Source organism: Osmerus eperlanus, chromosome 4 (assembly GCF_963692335.1).
Source record: "Osmerus eperlanus chromosome 4, fOsmEpe2.1, whole genome shotgun sequence".
NCBI lineage: Eukaryota > Metazoa > Chordata > Actinopteri > Osmeriformes > Osmeridae > Osmerus > Osmerus eperlanus.
In genome coordinates, this window is record NC_085021.1 from 12,288,841 (window position 1) to 12,304,998 (window position 16,158).

Genomic DNA, 16,158 nt, shown 5'->3' on the forward strand with positions numbered 1-16,158 from the left:
AATATAAAGAAAGTAACTGAAGAAAGAGCCTGAACTGTACAGCACTGATATTAACGACAATGTTATGTTTAAAGAAGTAGCCTCATTTAGTCAACTGCTAGGTTATGGCCTGTTCATTTCATATCTGTATTGAACCGATTAAAACGAATGTTTTAATAGTAAGTTAATAGTAACACTTATGTTCAGTTTCTATTCCTATAAGGATGGCTAGGTATTAATACAAGGGCCTGAGTCAGTACAAAGTTCATAAGCTTTACTACTATGCAGGGTTAGGGCTGCTGAATGTGAAACTGCATCATTTTCAGGACAGTGCATTTGAATAAACCTCAGTTATCATCAGTTATTATCAACGTGGAATTATAGTTTTAAAATGTAATTTTGTATCAGTGACACAATAGGCAATGACAGGTCTACAAACGCGTACACTACTGATAAAGTCCACACGATGTCACAATTAGCCTACCATGAAGAACAGAATATCTGCGACAACGTTTTAAACGATGTGACAGTGACCGACGGGATCCTCATAGTAAATTGTTGGCTAGTCCTACACGACACGTCATAAAAAATTAAAAACTTTTAGTGCTGCACATTGACCCAAAGTATATCCGTGATCATAAAACAATATTTGTTTGTCATTTACAACCGAAGTCATTCAGTTGGACCATGGCTATGATGGAAGGTGTTCATTGGGAGGGGCTGTTGGAACAAACAAGAGATGATGTTGGCGAGTAGACTGGCTAATCATCGTATCGCCTTGTTTTTCCGCCGAAGCATGTGATATCATATGCGGATGCTTCTGCGACTTGTTTACCGGCTATACGTATATATTTTTATATCTCGCATAGCTAGAAATTGTTGTGGGGAGGACAACCAGTGAATAAGACAAGGTATGTGAACCCACTGTGATTTACACGATTTTTGTAGCTGCACAGTCCCATTCTGGATGTTACTGCAGCAGGGTACCAATCGACTGCTACGTTTGGCACTTCCAACATCCCGGGGCCAGGAAATGTGAGCAGTTACGCAGACTTCCATCTGCCACGATAATCGGAGAATATCCCACAAAGGGCAACGCATTTCAACACGACTACAAGGAAAGATTCTTATGGCGATTTAATGAAAGTGAAAGTGAAATTTGGTTACAAAGAACTGGTAGAGGGGTAAGTTGTGGAGCTTTCATTGGGTGTTGCAGTGTGGAGGTTGGAAGGAGGTCGATGGTGGGGCGGGGGTGGTGGGTGTGTAAACCCCGCTTCGGGAAGCGGGGGGGCAGGTTTGGTTTCCTTCCTGTCATTTGTGTTGTGATAGCAAGTGCAGCCTTGTTAGCGCTGTTGTTTGTGGACTCTATCGAGTCATGGGCCATGAAAATGAACACAGTGGTGGAGGCTCAGGGAGGTATCATACCTCCTCAAAGTGTGCCCCCGACTAGGCCCGAAGAATATCTGCTCATGCCCAGCCCTCTGGTCTGTCAACGCGCCAAACCGTACCTCATGGTCATGGTCACCTCTGCACCAGCTAATCAGAGGGCTCGCCAGGCCATTCGAGACACCTGGGGTGGGGAGGTGGAGGTCAAGCGCCTGCGAGTCATGACCCTTTTCATGGTGGGAGTGGCCTCTGACCCTGGACTCTCCAAGCTGTTGATAGAAGAGGCCCGTGAGCGAGGAGACCTGATCCAGGGACGCTTTGTGGACAGCTACTCTAACCTAACCCTGAAGACTCTCTCCATGCTGGGATGGGCCCGCCGCTTCTGCCCTCAGGCACACTTCACGGCCAAAGTGGATGATGATGTACTCTTCAATCCAAGCGCCCTCCTGCACTTCCTGAACAGGAGCCGTAACCCCTATGAGCAAGGGGACTTGTACCTGGGCAGGGTGCATCTTCACGTGGCCCCAGACCGTGACCCATACAGTAGGCACTACCTCCCCGCAGGAGCCTACCCTCCCTCTGTCTTCCCAGACTACTGCAGCGGTACAGCCTATGTCATGTCCCGCTCTGCTTTGCTCAAGATCTCCTTGGCGGCAGCCGCCTCACCCCTGTCTACCCCTCTGCCTCCCGAGGATGTATTTGTGGGACTTTGTGCCCGTACTGCTGGGGTGCTGCCCTCCCATTGCCCTCTCTTCTCTGGCGGCCCTTCAGTGCCGTATGGGCGCTGCTGCTACCAGGCCATGGTGTCCATCCACCACATCCCACCCAGAGAGATGCTCCGCTACTGGGCCGACGTCCACTCTCCACCTCCTTGTTCCTGGTTGGGCGTACGCACATCCCTGGGGGTCTGTAAAGTCAGGGCCTTGCTGGGAACTGCTTTAGGGATGGATCAGGGTTTGTAATGGTGTGTTGGGATAAACCAGCGTGCTGCGTCTCACTGCAATACTGTGAATAGCACAAGCGCTCTGCTTCATTAGGTATAAGAAACCACTGTGTACTTTTTATAGCTTGATTTAAAGATGTACTTGAATTTATTTTTTGATGAATGGAAAGGATGGCATATTTGTTAAAGCTAAAAGAAAGGTACTTATTTGTAACTGTTTGATGCTCTGGTTATGATTGAGACCACACACACATACTCTCGATTGAATCATACTGTAGAAAAAGTATGTTCCTAAGCTGAAATGAAAATGCTAATATACTACAGGATATATGCATGCCATTAGTATAAATAAAGCCTTTTAGTTAAGGGCTTACCTTGTTTCTCGAGAGCTTATGTCCTGTACAGTATATCCACTCCAACCTTTGTTTTATTCAGAAAATTAATAAGTTATTAAAATCATGTGCACAATGTAATGTTTAGAACACACACCTAAAGTATAAGTTATCCATTAAATTGCATTGTTACTTATCAGGCATAGGCAAAAGCATACTATAAACTTAAGTTGCAGACAGTTTGGTTACACTGACAATGCTTTACACAAGACAGCATAAAAATACTACCTGTACATGATAGCAGAGTCTCACCAAATACATGAACAGCTACAATGCAGTAAGCAAGCAAAACGATATAACTAAATTACTGAAGTTTGTTTCTGTCTTTTCAAAACATTACACTCTTCATCCAAAAGGTATAAATTGTGTTGACTAACTTTCCATGTAAGTAAATAGTTCTGTTTATTTAAAATGTATGAAAGGAAAGATCAAGTGGATCAGAAAAAGGGGCTCCTAGGTGGCTATTTAGTTGTGTGAAGAACAGTGGGAGAGACCAAAGATTTTTGAATACTAAGAAGGAATAGACAAACTGTCAACTCGTTTTCTAAAGCTGGAGGTTATTCAGCTCTCCACCACCCAGATGGAGCAGCAACATTGTTCAGATAAGATAGAGAGCCAGGGGCACCCTGAACAGCAGCAGTATTTGTATCCATGCTCTTTTAACTTACGTAACTGTAGTGTTAAGCAAGTAGGCTGCAAGTAATGGACAGGAACTGCATAGATTTTCTGGTCTGTTCTTTGACCATGGGTTTGGTGGTTTGACTTTTGTCAGCCATTGGCAGAAAGGGGGGTTCACTACTGCTGCAGAGGGGAAAGGCCTTAGGGCAGGGGTGTCGAATCCTTGTCCTTAGCGGCCGCTGTCCTGTATGTTTTAGATGTTTCCCTGCTCCAACACACCTGATTAAAATGAATGGTCGTTATCAGGCTTCCACAGAGCTTGATAACGACCCATTCATTTGAGTTAATTTGCCTTAGGGGGTACACTGGATCACACAACCTGACACAAAGAATATTCCATGGTGAAGTTAACAGATGGTAAAAGTGTAAAAATGAAGTTAGAAATGTGTAATTTCAGTTCAAAGCAGCCCTTCCCAGGATATGATCACTGAACAGCTATATTTATTTCTGTGGGCTATATAGACAAGTTATTTGATGGAAACCTGGTAGTTTAATTAATCCAACACCTCAATTGACACAATGATAGACTATCCTAATGTAATCTTAATATCTTCCTTTCAATGTAGACATGCTTTAGAAATATCTCCCTCCAAGCGTGTATGGGTGTGATTGCATATGTGTTTATGATAACATGGATTTGTCACAAATAAAACATGTCAAGTTGCTTTTGGAGCTGCAAATGAATCGTCTTTTCTGAAAACACAGTTGCTCACATTTCTTTGTCACCATTTGATTTGCTTCTTAAAAGAGGAAGTTCATTGTCTCTGCTGACAAATAAATATAGGCACCGGTTTGTAATTAAAAGGTTCAATAAAATACAGACAGAAAACATCTGAAAAACAAAAAAAACTAAATGTATAGAGCCTTCAGAAATCTGAGAAAATATCATTTGAGTACATTTAGCATTCCTAACAAACTTCTAACAAATTATTATAGCATGAATGTGTTCATCAACAATAAACAGAACTGTTGATACTGCAAATAAAATATGCTAAATCCCTTGGGCGTGTGCAGGAAATTGACATGGCCTAGTTTAGGCTATTAATGGTAACGTAGCAACACCCCAGTAGTGTTCCTCCCCATCACAATTTCACACAGGAAGACCAAGTGTCAAGCTTCCAAATGGTTCCTTTATACCAAAGTCGAAAGATTTGTCCATTAAAGGGCAGTTAGGTGTTCGCTCACATAAAACACAAACACAAAAAAATGTGTCCTATTTCCTGAACCTGTCCAGTGCAGAATTCTGTCCAGAGAAAGTTGTATTTTTCTTCTCTTTTTCTTTCCTTTCCTTTTCCATCTTCATCCTGTCTTCCACCGTTTTCCTGATGTCATCCTGAGGAGAGAAAGGGGTTAAGAAGCGAGCAGGGACATTAGGGTACTTAATTTCTGAATAGTCAGCCAACTCACCCTCTGGTCCTCATGAGCCACTTGCTTCTTGCGCTTTTCGACCTTTCCACTTGAACTCCGACCTTTGGTCTTATGCCTGGGAGTGAACTTCTCCTTGGTCTGTGGGTCATAGCCCTGGATACAGAAATACAGACATGTCATGGTGCTCTTTCCTGTCCTTTATGATGAGTCAAATATTTTGTGAAAAACATTTGCAGACCGCCGACAAGCAACTGACCAGAGCCTGGACCTGGTCCTGGTGCCGTTGTTCCCAAGTGGCCTTGTCAACCTGGCTTAGCGTTCCGGGGTCCAGACATATCAGCTCTGGCTGAACCTTCTCCAGCAAAGCCTTGACCTCCCACTCTTGCCTCTGCTTAGCACTCCGGTAAGGGTTGGCATCCAGGCCATCAAAGTTAGGCTCTCCAGCACCTACAGGGTGGGGGAAGGAGGGTAGAGTAGAAAGATAAAGAAACTCCTGTCAGACCCAGACTTTCAAACAGAATACGTGGCGGTTGTTTTTATTTGTTTAGTGCATACTGACCTGGTACAACCATGCTTGTGAAGCCATCTCCATGTCCCACCCCAAGGACATCTTCAAAAGGGCAGAAATGGACGCCCCACACTGACCCTCTCACCCGGTGGGCCATGTAAGGCTTTGTCACTGGGGTGCTCCATACATCTCTATAGACCTGCAGAATAAACAAACCCATGATCCCAGAAACATTCACATGGAATCCTCCTATTCGTGATCCAGGTCTACATCATCTTCTGCGGTCACCCGTTTATGTTCTAGAAGAGACTAACCTGGACTATGTCTCCTGTGGCAGCTGACAGCAGTCCCCTTTGGCTCAGAGACAGACAAGAAGCTCCCGCAGGCAGGAAGTAGGACTGGAGAGGCTTAAATGCTCTGAGGTCATACACTTTCAGTTTCTTGTCCATGCCTGATGTCACCATGTACCTGCAGAGACATATAACAGAAGAATGTCACAGGAGGGCTCTCTGCTGGGCATCAAGAGAATGGCAGCATACAATTGACCACAAACACCCATCACGTGACTCACGTGCCCGACTTGTCAACGGTGACTGAACGCACACCACCCTGGTGACAGAGCATCTTGACAAGGGACTCCTTCTGATTGGGTGACCAGAGGGTGACTGTGCCATTGGAGTGGCCTAGGTGGATAATGGCATTGTGGGGGTTCTGGCTCATCACATCCAGCCGGCCAGACTTGGTGCAGATGGCTGCCACCTCCTTTCCTACAGACACGTCCAGGTACTGCAGGAAACCTGTGGCACTCTGATCCGAGTGGTGGGAGAAAATAAACAATTAACAGATGAACATTACAGCATAGTTAATCCACTGAAGGATGTGGATGTAATTTAAAAGCCCTAGAGAACTGAACTGGCGAATGCATCACAAAGTGTAAAACATATGCAGATCATACTATGTAGCATATCGCCAAAACATTTCTTAACAACCACTGAACTCACCGCTGTAGCCAGCAGGAAATGGTAGGGGAGAAACTGCATGCGGAGGACATCATTAAACTTCCGGATGCAATGAAGCTCAATGCCGTTGTTGTCATAGATATACAGCCACTTTTTCTGGGCCACTGCAAACATTGCCTCACTGTGAAGCCACCTAAAGGACAAAGAGAGGGTAGCAGAAGATGATTTAATTAGGGGGAAGGTGGTCAATGCTTTGTGTGTGTTTCTGTGTGCTGGCACGTAGGGACTCACTTGACATCATTAACTGTCTCCATCACATTCATTTCACACATCAGCTGTTTAGACTGCCAGTCCAGACAGGTCACGTGACCTCTCCTACCACCAAGCAGTAGGTGTCTGAGGAAGGAAAAGTATATGTGAATATAAAACACATCACATTCATTGTTGGCAAAATTCACTAGGAACACATTCATTGTTGGCAACATTCACTATGAACACAATTGTGTCATCTACATCAACAAAGAGCTGTTCTTGAGTACGAGGTGACACTGACCGTCCAGTTTTGCTGTAATCGAGACGGTATGGCCCAAACTGAGACAGGTTCAAGTTGAAGTACTGGGGAGAATCATTGAAACACATTTTGAGAACTAGTACGGTTGAGGCAATAAAACTAGTGTTTTTTTCTCTCTATATCACATCTCACCTTTGCCCCAGATGTTATATCCACTGCATCAGCAATGTCTTCCTGTGAGATGGTGCAAGTGTCCTCATCCTCATCTCCCTCCAAGAACCTGACAAGAGAAGGAAGTAGATCATTCCAGAGAGATTTTCAAGGAACATAGTGCTCTCCTCACTGACAACAGTTCCAGGATTTGGATGGCACAAGTAGTCATTCTTGTAGATAACAGTGACAAAATAATTACCCAGCATCCTCTGGAAGGAGAAGGTCATGGCGTGCAGCTTGTTTCTGAGCAAGTTCTGAGGCTGCTTCTGAGCGATCAACAATATCTCTGAGTTTATACTGCAGTCGAGGAGGCTGAGAAAAACAGAGAGAGAGAGAGAGAGAGAGAGAGAGAGAGAGAGAGAGTATTAAAGAAAATTAAGGGAGGGGATCTGGTCTTTGATTATGATCTCAGTACTGGTAGGGAGTAATGCAAGTGTCGAACCAGTTTCCCCTTTTCTCCTCTCTGGAACTTTTTCAGTTTCTCCTCTGGGACAGGTGCAGAACCAGGGAATGGGTCTGATTTCTGAGGGGGTTCATACAACAATCATATACAACAAAGCCAATATGCCAGTGACATAACAAATGAAACAAAGGTTGGAAATGTCCAATGTAGTTCTCATTTATTGACGACTCACCCCTGATATAAATTTGTTTCCTCCTCTTTCCTCTTCACGTTCTCGTCTCTTTTTCGCCCCCTCCATCCTTGCAGGGGTCTCCTTCTGTAGCAGAACATGCTTGGACTTACCTTCATTCTGTCCTTTATGATCTTCCTTCCCTTCTTCCTCAGTGCCCTGCCAGTATCTCTTGGCAGACTGCTGCAGAAAACAAATACATTCGGAGAGCGCAAGAAACAGTCAATAGGGACACTTAAATGTCTTCTTTCTGTTAGTAGTGGTCTTTTAACGTTGGCTCGAAGCTAGCCATCTAACTGGCTTTATTTCAACGTCCAGTGGAATGAGTCCACAGATAACTTTACTCCGAATTGACGATATATTGTTTTTCTACTTATAGATTATTATTTAATTTTTAAGATAGGCTACCTTTTCCTTTTTCCCCACGTGTGTAGTTTCCAACGCTTTCTCTCCGGGCGCCGCCATCTTTGTTGTGTTAGTTTTTACTTCCGCTTAAACGGAAGAAAATCTGAATACGTCATTTGGCATTATTCACCCTTTTATTTATGCTAGACTGTGTGTTTATAGGTCAATCTTTATTTTACTTTAAATGTAATTTTGGGGGGGATTATTTTTGTGTGGTTAGGCAAGAGTTGCACCACCCTTCCTCCTTGTTTCATTGGAGATCACAGAAAACTGTAAGAATGTTGTTCCCTTTAACTAATCATATGACCTAAATCACTTTAATCTACTGTACAAAAAAGATTAGAAATGGATTCCATGTCCAACGGCTTGAAGACCCAGCAAATGTAATATGTAATAAGGACTATAATGTAGTCTGGACTATATAGCTTCCATCTTAATAGCATAACCAACATGGTTCTATACAACTCGTGTTTCCCATATTAACCACAGGATCAATATTTCATACTAAAATCAGGTGAGAGAAAGTGTAGGATAAATTAATTCATCTTAGATAGGGACAACTTATGGACAAACCTTGAGTGCTAAACAGACAATGTCATTTCTCCTGCTTGCTAAGGCTGTTTTACTGTACTTTTAGTTCAGTTTTAATGTGTTTTACATTAAATATGTTTTAATTTATCAGTTTTTTTACTGATTATAAAGCACTTTGTAACTCAGTTTTAGAAAGTGAAAAGCAAATAGAATAAAGATAAATGAAAAAAGCTATGTTTTTCTAAGAGAAGGAATTCAATACTAAAACAAATCAGTTTTTCAGATGTTTGAATGGATAGTAACACAGAAAATCAACTATCTTACTTGCATAAGATTGCTTAGCCTTAGAGCATTCCACTTCCCCCCTCTGTTCCTCTGCTCCGACACTCCATTAATGTGGAGGAGAAATGAGGGAAGTGTGTGCAAAGGTAACAGTCACTCACATACCTTTGTAAATACCTCAAGCTTTCATTTTTTGTCAGAACAGATTGTTGCACACTGAGAGAGAGAGAGAGAGAGAGAGAGAGAGAGAGAGAGAGAGAGAGAGAGAGGGAGAGAGAGAGAGAGAGAGAGAGAGGGAGAGAAAGAGAGAGACAGAGAGAGAGAGAGAGAGAGAGAGAGAGAGAGAGAGAGAGAGAGAGACAGAGAGAGAGAGACAGAGAGAGACAGAGAGAATCATCAGTTGGATCAGTTACGTGCCATCAGTTGCTAACGTTTTCAGAATAGTAAGTAAGTAAGTAAGACTTTATTTATATAGCACATTTCATACAAGAATTGTAGCTCAAGGTGCTTTACATAAAATCAATAAAAACAATAATACAAGTGATAAACAATTCAAACAAAAATAAAAATCCCAATAAGATCTCTGTTCAAGAGAGAAAACAACTTTAAACATGCATCTTAAAAGTAACATATACATTTGGTTCACCCTGGTCTGTATATATAAAACCATACACTCTGTTAACAGATCCTTTCCCCAGGTCAAGAGTATGGGCCGTATCCTCTGTTAACAGATCCTTTGCCTCAGATCAAGAATACAGATTGTTTTACATATTTGTTTAAATACTTCACGCGACCAGAGGAGAATAGGAGGGGAGATGCAGAAGAGTAGGAAAAGTTGTGTTCTTCCACAGGCCCAGGAAACAGACTTAGATCCAAGGAGATCCACTCAGTTAACCTGCAACAACACATCTGGAGAAAGGAGAGCTTCTCTCTTCCTTGTGCTTCAAAGAGTTCTGGAAAAGTTGAGAAAAAAATACCAGATTGTGAGGATGATGTAGGTGTACAGGGGTGTAGGCTATCGGCTATACAAACTCCTGCACTCTGCACATTCATACATTTCATGTATTCAACCCACTTTCAATAAGTGAATGTGATTTTATATCGACTAAATTTTCCTCTCATTATTTAACTATTCGGATAATACATTTGGCATTTTGCGTAAAAAATAGACTAGCCTACTGGTCCTCGTACGTATTTCACACACTCAGTCTAAAGTTAGCGCTGATAGTAAGGTTTTTAATTGAACACTTACAGAACAATGGTAAAAGGGTAGCCTTTGAATCACAGTCAATGGTAGGCCTATGCTATTGTAACTGCATAACTGTAACTTTCGTAGCCTACTGACAAGGAGGTATTTGCCAGGCTTTGTAACTGCGAAATGGAAGCCAGTTAATAGCTGAAAAGGACACGCTATCAACGATGTCCATGCACAGATCGAGCACAAAACGGGTCTTTATAGTCTGAATGTAGGGCTGTTATGTTGTTGTATGTTTAGCACTTGTGGATCTTTCTATTTAAGTCAGATGTCATTAGGAAATTTTTTTCATTACAAAAGATAATAAATATAATTACAATTAATTGCCTATCATTCTATGATAACAATGGGTACTGGACAGAGTGGTCAGATTGGGACCTACTAATTATTACGACCTCACAGTCGGTTACTGAGTAATGGAGAATTAGGACACATTATAAACACAGGGGTGTTATGAAGTGTGTGGGATTGTGTGTTTGTCAGGACGAGGGGCTGGACACAGATAATATTGTGGGGGTGGCTTAATTGCCCGACACAGAACAGTAAAACTTATCGTACAGTGAAACTCAGAGTGTATAATTGGGAGGGAGAAAGAGATAGAGAGTGATAGGGATTGAGAAAAAGAAAGAGAGAGGTTAGTCTTATGTAACTAGTAATGAGGAACGATAAGATGTTGAACCTGTAAGCTGTAAACTAAATGAAAGAACAACAAACCTACTTTGAAGAAATTCATAAATAGGAAGTGAAAAGACGGCTGTAAGGTGTAACTTGAGAATACCATTGAACCGTAGGCTACTCAACCTGTCCAACTGGAAAAGGTAAGCCTGCTGTTACCCATGGTTTAAAGCAGAGTGCGAATTATAAAATGAAAATCGAGGAGATCAACTTCTTCTCCAGGGCGTGTATCGACCACCCGACCTGTTGTTTTGACCTCTTTCGATGGGGTCAAAGTCTTAATTAGGGGGGTTAAACCTCCCCAAGCCCCACGTAAATTGAACCTTGGTTTACAGGACATTTAACAGGGCATCACTCTGGGTCTTGCAGAATACTGGCAATAATGTGTTGCTTTATTGCAAATCTAGTTGCAGTGCCTCACTTTACCTTTAGTGCATCACCAACTTCTCTAAATAAATTATTATACAGCTGTATTCATGATGTTTTTGTGATCCATATAGTGTAGCAACCCAGGGGACTTGAAAGCCCGTTTCACAATGAAATAGGACTCAGACGTTAACAAATTGTCCTTTAATAACAGATGTCAGGGTAAGGGTAGTGGGACAAACTTTAAATCAGGGTTCTTCCCATCCGGGATCTGTTGGCCTTCATGGGGTGTGGTCCTGTGCGGGTTAAAAAGCAGAGCGAGAGGCAGTGGTGATTTTAGACCCTTTTTAGGGGTGCTCAAGCAGTAGTTCAACACAGGTAATCCCGTTTGTATATATTTTTTTTTAATGATGTATGCTATACAAATAATGTCTTTATGGTTAAAAGATCATGACATTGTTTACAAAAGCACAGATTCTAAATAGATCTAACCTCTTAATTTTGCTCTCAAAGTGCACCAGATTCATGGGTTTAAATTTAAAATGTAATAAAGACCCTAGAGGGTAAGGGGTTCGCTATATCCTTCTCACCTTTTTTACCCCTGAACCGTTTGCATGCCTGTTATAAGTAAGGGGGTTTAGCACTTTTGCAAGGCACTGTATTCATGTCACATTCTAGTTGGGGGCTGAGCACCCCTAAAGGTCTGATCCTAGAATCGCCCCTGGCGAGAGGTCGGTCTTTTTCTTTTTCCAGTCTCTTTGCTGAACAATGCTCCTCCAAGGTTGTCTCTCTGGTCCTTTGGTTCTTTGTTCCTCCATTTTTTCCCTCCATGCGGCCTCGGGCTGGCTCCCTTTATGCCCTCCCCTGATCATCTGATGGGCTGCAGGTGTGATCAGTGCCATGTGCCAAGTTGCTGCAGCACTTCAACAGGCTGATAGACCCTTTGTATCACCTCCCCTAATCTAAGCCTATGGACTGTGCTGGATTGGGTGGTCTGTTTCCCCTGGTTTGCTACAATAGGCTACTGATATCAAACTCAAAATGATTGTGTTAACAGATCTGTTACTCGGTAATGTTGATGCTCTTTTTGATCATCAGTGCTGTTCAAATGTACAATTTCAGATGGAAAAACCCCCTCGGCCCGATCTGATTGACTTCCATGGTATTTCTATGATCCACTACTTCACTGATAATTGGGAGAACATCCAAAACTTCCAGGCCAGGCCAGATGATATCCTTATTGTCACATACCCAAAAGCAGGTCTGTGAATGTGAGGAAAGACTAACATCAGTACCAAGCTTTATGACCACAAAAGGTTTTAGTCTCCCTTCTCTATATCTCTTCTTCTTTCCTCCAGGAACCACGTGGGTCTCCTACATCTTGGACCTCCTTTACTTTTCCCAGACTGCTCCTGAACGTCAGACATCCATCCCCATCTATGAGCGAGTTCCGTTCTTGGAGATATCTATTCCCGTCATGCCCCCAGGTTAGAAAGACCACCTGGAGGATACTTGCAAGCACTGACGTTACTGTGGAATTGTTCCTTTCCCACATCATCGTAACACATAATGCATGTCATATAGCATTCTCAGTGACAGTCCCACACACTACCTTTCACAGAGACTGCACTCATGATATTCTGCCACACTGACCAAGAATATATACATACTCACACTGGAACTCACATTGGAGAGAAAACACTTAATTCTTCCCGTCTTCACAGGAACGGAGTTGGCCAATAACTTGAGCACCTCTCCTCGGCTCATTAAGACTCACTTACCAATTCAGTTTGTGCCCAAATCCTTCTGGGAGCAGAACTGCAGGGTAAAGTACAGTACAATGTATTTAGAATGCTCTTTGTGTCTGTGTTGTCTTGATTGTCTCTCAGGGCTGCTGTAGATTGGATATACCAGTTCATTGTGAACATGACGCACAGAGTATATTTAAAGGACACTTAATAAAGGACACATAATACTTTTCTGGGCAGAAACCTTAATTTCCTTTGCTTATATCACTGTCTGTTGATCTGAATTGGGCTTACAGAGTGGCCAGTTATTGACAATATACCTCTGCTTTCTCTCTACAGATAGTGTATGTGGCCCGTAACGCCAAGGACAATGCAGTCTCCTATTTCCACTTTGACCGTATGAACATGGCCCAGCCAGAGCCTGGAGACTGGAACAGCTTCCTGCAGAGATTCATGGAGGGAAAGAGTGAGTCAATTTCAGAACAAGTGTGCGCGACATTCTCCATAATCATCCTTTATTATCACTAAATCTCCACCAACAATTTCAGTGGTGTTTGGTCCCTGGTATGACCATGTGACTGGCTGGTGGGAGAAGAAACAGAGTCACTCCAAGCTGCTCTACCTGTTCTTTGAGGATATGGTGGAGGTGAGTTACCATATCGAAGAGATTTTTAAACAAGTGTTGTGTTCCTTACATGTCTTGTTTCCACGAGACCTACGGAGTATTTAAATTACGGAATAATTTACAGAACCTCGTAATAGTTGTTAAATGGCATTCAGTGTGCATTTGTGTGTGTGTGTATATGTGTATGTGTCTGCGTGGTTGTCTGTGTGTGTCTGTGTGTGTGTCTGTGTGTGTACGCGTTTCTTTAGGACACTGGTCGAGAGCTGGACCGTCTGTGCTCCTTCTTGGGGATTTCTCCTTCAGCAGAGGAGAAGGAAAAAGTGAAAAGAGGAGTGCAGTTTGACAACATGAAGAAGAACAACATGACTAACTACTCAACCATTCCAGTGATGGACTTCAAGATCTCTCCCTTCATGAGAAAAGGTAAGCATAATTATATAGAGATAAGCAAATCAAAACCGATAATTCTGAGTAGGCCATCGCCTTTTCAGTGCTCACATTTGATAATTTGCTTTTGTGTCTCCAGGAAAGGTTGGAGATTGGAAGAACCATTTCACTGTGGCTCAGAATGAGCAGTTTGATGAAGACTACCAGAAGAAAATGAAAAATCCCACTTTAAGATTTAGAACTGAGGTGTAAAGTATTCAGTATTTACAAGCAGAATATCATTACTTTGTTGCTAACTATATGAAAGTTCTGTGTTTATATGAAAGTTCTGTCTGTGAGTCTACTCTAAAGTCACCAGTACTTAAACACTGTCCATCACAGTCTGAATGTAACCTTTGGGATCACTGGACTATACCTTTGGTAAATAAAAATATTATAATCCTACCTGTCTAAGCCTACCTCACTTATTATCTCCCTGTTAACTGTTTTCACTTATAGTCCAGTCATTTTATTAAAAAAGGTAGGACAAATTGCAACAGAAGCAAACTCAACTGATTTTGTATATTCAATATGTCCTGAGTAAGGAAAAAAAAGCCCCAAAGAATCCCATTAGGCGAAAGTTTCAAAAAAGACCCAAATATACTCTTTTTCTCACATGAATAGGGTAAACATTTTAACCTTTAGACATCACCATGAAAATTACTGAGTTGATTACTTACATCAAGACAAACAAAAAATGTATTACAAGTTTTTTTTAATTGTTTGTTAACATGGGCAAACGGTGCATAATCTAATTAGGTATGTGATTTGCATGTGATTTGCATTTATGCTAATGTTATTTGCATATATACCACAACAGATCTAAACGTTGGGTATAGCCAGGTGAAAATGTCTTGAGCAAAACTTGAGCACCTCTCCTCGGCTCATTAAGACTCACTTACCAATTCAGTTTGTGCCCAAATCCTTCTGGGAGCAGAACTGCAGGGTAAAGTACAGTACAATGTATGTAGAATGCTCTTTGTGTCTGTGTTGTCTTGATTGTCTCTCAGGGCTGCTGTAGATTGGATATACCAGTTCATTGTGAACATGACGCACAGAGTATATTTAAAGGACACATAATAAAGGACATATAATACTTTTCTGGGCAGAAACCTTAATTACCTTTGCTTATATCACTGTCTGTTGATCTGAATTGGGCTTACAGAGTGGCCAGTTATTGACAATATACCTCTGCTTTCTCTCTACAGATAGTGTATGTGGCCCGTAACGCCAAGGACAATGCAGTCTCCTATTTCCACTTTGACCGTATGAACATGGCCCAGCCAGAGCCTGGAGACTGGAACAGCTTCCTGCAGAGATTCATAGAGGGAAAGAGTGAGTCAATTTCAGAACAAGTGTGCGCGACATTCTCCATAATCATCCTTTATTATCACTAAATCTCCACCAACAATTTCAGTGGTGTTTGGTTCCTGGTACGACCATGTGACTGGCTGGTGGGAGAAGAAACAGAGTCACTCCAAGCTGCTCTACCTGTTCTTTGAGGATATGGTGGAGGTGAGTTACCATATCGAAGAGATTTTTAAACAAGTGTTGTGTTCCTTACATGTCTTGTTTTCCTTGTAGGAGACCTACGGAGTATTTAATTTGAAAGTATAATTTACAGAACCTCGTAATAGTCGTTAAATGGCATTCAGTGTGCATTTGTGTGTGTGTATATATGTGTGTCTGTATGTGTGTGTATGTGTAAGTATATGTAAGAGCGTCTGCTAAATGACTAAATGATTAAAGCGGAAAGTATCTAAACCGGAAATGAGAATATGCGGATGGCGGCGCCCATCGTGACTTCCGGAATAAGGTGAATAGATAAGCAAATCAAAACCGATAATTCTGAGTAGGCCATCGCCTTTTCAGTGCTCACATTTGATAATTTGCCTTTGTGTCTCCAGGAAAGGTTGGAGATTGGAAGAACCATTTCACTGTGGCTCAGAATGAGCAGTTTGATGAAGAATATCAGAAGAAAATGAAGAACCCCACATTAAAATTTAGAACTGAGGTGTAAAGTATTCATATTTACAATCAGAATATCACTACTTTGTTGCTACTTTATTAACTATATGAAAGTTCTGTGTTTATATGAAAGTTCTGTCTGTGAGTCTACTCTAAATCAAGTCACCAGTACTTAAACACTGTCCATCACAGTCTGAATGTAACCTTTGGGATCACTGGACTATACCTTTGGTAAATAAAAAATATTATAATCCTACCTGGCCAAGCCTTGGTACACCTCACTTATTATCTCCCTGTTAACTGGTTTC

The 16,158-nt window shown here is 41.9% G+C and overlaps 3 protein-coding genes and 1 pseudogene across 3 annotated transcripts; 3 read left to right on the forward strand and 1 right to left on the reverse strand.

Moving 5' to 3' along the window:
• Positions 1 to 510: 510 nt before the first annotated feature.
• On the forward strand, positions 511 to 3,781 carry b3galt4 (UDP-Gal:betaGlcNAc beta 1,3-galactosyltransferase, polypeptide 4). The gene is made up of 2 exons (XM_062459116.1): positions 511 to 3,724; positions 3,756 to 3,781. Exon 1 carries the CDS (start codon positions 1,218 to 1,220, stop codon positions 2,325 to 2,327), a length of 1,110 nt encoding a protein of 369 aa, XP_062315100.1. The 5' UTR covers positions 511 to 1,217; the 3' UTR covers positions 2,328 to 3,724; positions 3,756 to 3,781.
• A 394-nt stretch (positions 3,782 to 4,175) lies between these two features.
• On the reverse strand, positions 4,176 to 8,077 carry wdr46 (WD repeat domain 46). Its single transcript, XM_062459115.1, has 14 exons — positions 7,978 to 8,077; positions 7,573 to 7,752; positions 7,380 to 7,460; positions 7,137 to 7,249; positions 6,917 to 7,004; positions 6,767 to 6,828; positions 6,505 to 6,609; positions 6,256 to 6,406; positions 5,826 to 6,061; positions 5,569 to 5,722; positions 5,306 to 5,453; positions 5,003 to 5,193; positions 4,786 to 4,899; positions 4,176 to 4,711 (listed from the first exon to the last, which is right to left on the reverse strand). The coding sequence occupies exons 1-14, from the start codon at positions 8,032 to 8,034 to the stop codon at positions 4,592 to 4,594; spliced, it is 1,800 nt and encodes a 599-aa protein (XP_062315099.1). The 5' UTR covers positions 8,035 to 8,077; the 3' UTR covers positions 4,176 to 4,591.
• A 2,524-nt stretch (positions 8,078 to 10,601) lies between these two features.
• On the forward strand, positions 10,602 to 14,287 carry LOC134018837 (cytosolic sulfotransferase 3-like). Its single transcript, XM_062459117.1, has 8 exons — positions 10,602 to 10,860; positions 12,206 to 12,344; positions 12,442 to 12,570; positions 12,808 to 12,908; positions 13,171 to 13,297; positions 13,380 to 13,477; positions 13,705 to 13,879; positions 13,983 to 14,287. Exons 2-8 carry the CDS (start codon positions 12,206 to 12,208, stop codon positions 14,093 to 14,095), a joined length of 882 nt encoding a protein of 293 aa, XP_062315101.1. The 5' UTR covers positions 10,602 to 10,860; the 3' UTR covers positions 14,096 to 14,287.
• Positions 14,288 to 14,498: 211 nt separating this feature from the next.
• Positions 14,499 to 16,082, forward strand: LOC134019552 (cytosolic sulfotransferase 3-like; annotated as a pseudogene).
• Positions 16,083 to 16,158: the final 76 nt, after the last annotated feature.

Excerpts from the sequence above, each read along its gene's own strand:
- wdr46 (XM_062459115.1), bottom strand. The coding sequence starts at position 8,034 with ATGGCGGCGCCCGGAGAGAAAGCGTTGGAAACTACACACGTGGGGAAA. Across the intron at positions 7,753-7,977 it reads ACGTGGGGAAAAAGGAAAAG|CAGTCTGCCAAGAGATACTG; the intron begins GTAGCCTATCTT and ends TGTTTTCTGCAG. Across the intron at positions 6,407-6,504 it reads GAGACAGTTAATGATGTCAA|GTGGCTTCACAGTGAGGCAA; the intron begins GTGAGTCCCTAC and ends TTTGTCCTTTAG.
- b3galt4 (XM_062459116.1), top strand. The coding sequence starts at position 1,218 with ATGGTGGGGCGGGGGTGGTGGGTGTGTAAACCCCGCTTCGGGAAGCGG.
- LOC134018837 (XM_062459117.1), top strand. The coding sequence starts at position 12,206 with ATGGAAAAACCCCCTCGGCCCGATCTGATTGACTTCCATGGTATTTCT. Across the intron at positions 12,345-12,441 it reads TGTCACATACCCAAAAGCAG|GAACCACGTGGGTCTCCTAC; the intron begins GTCTGTGAATGT and ends TCTTTCCTCCAG. Across the intron at positions 13,298-13,379 it reads GAGATTCATGGAGGGAAAGA|TGGTGTTTGGTCCCTGGTAT; the intron begins GTGAGTCAATTT and ends CAACAATTTCAG.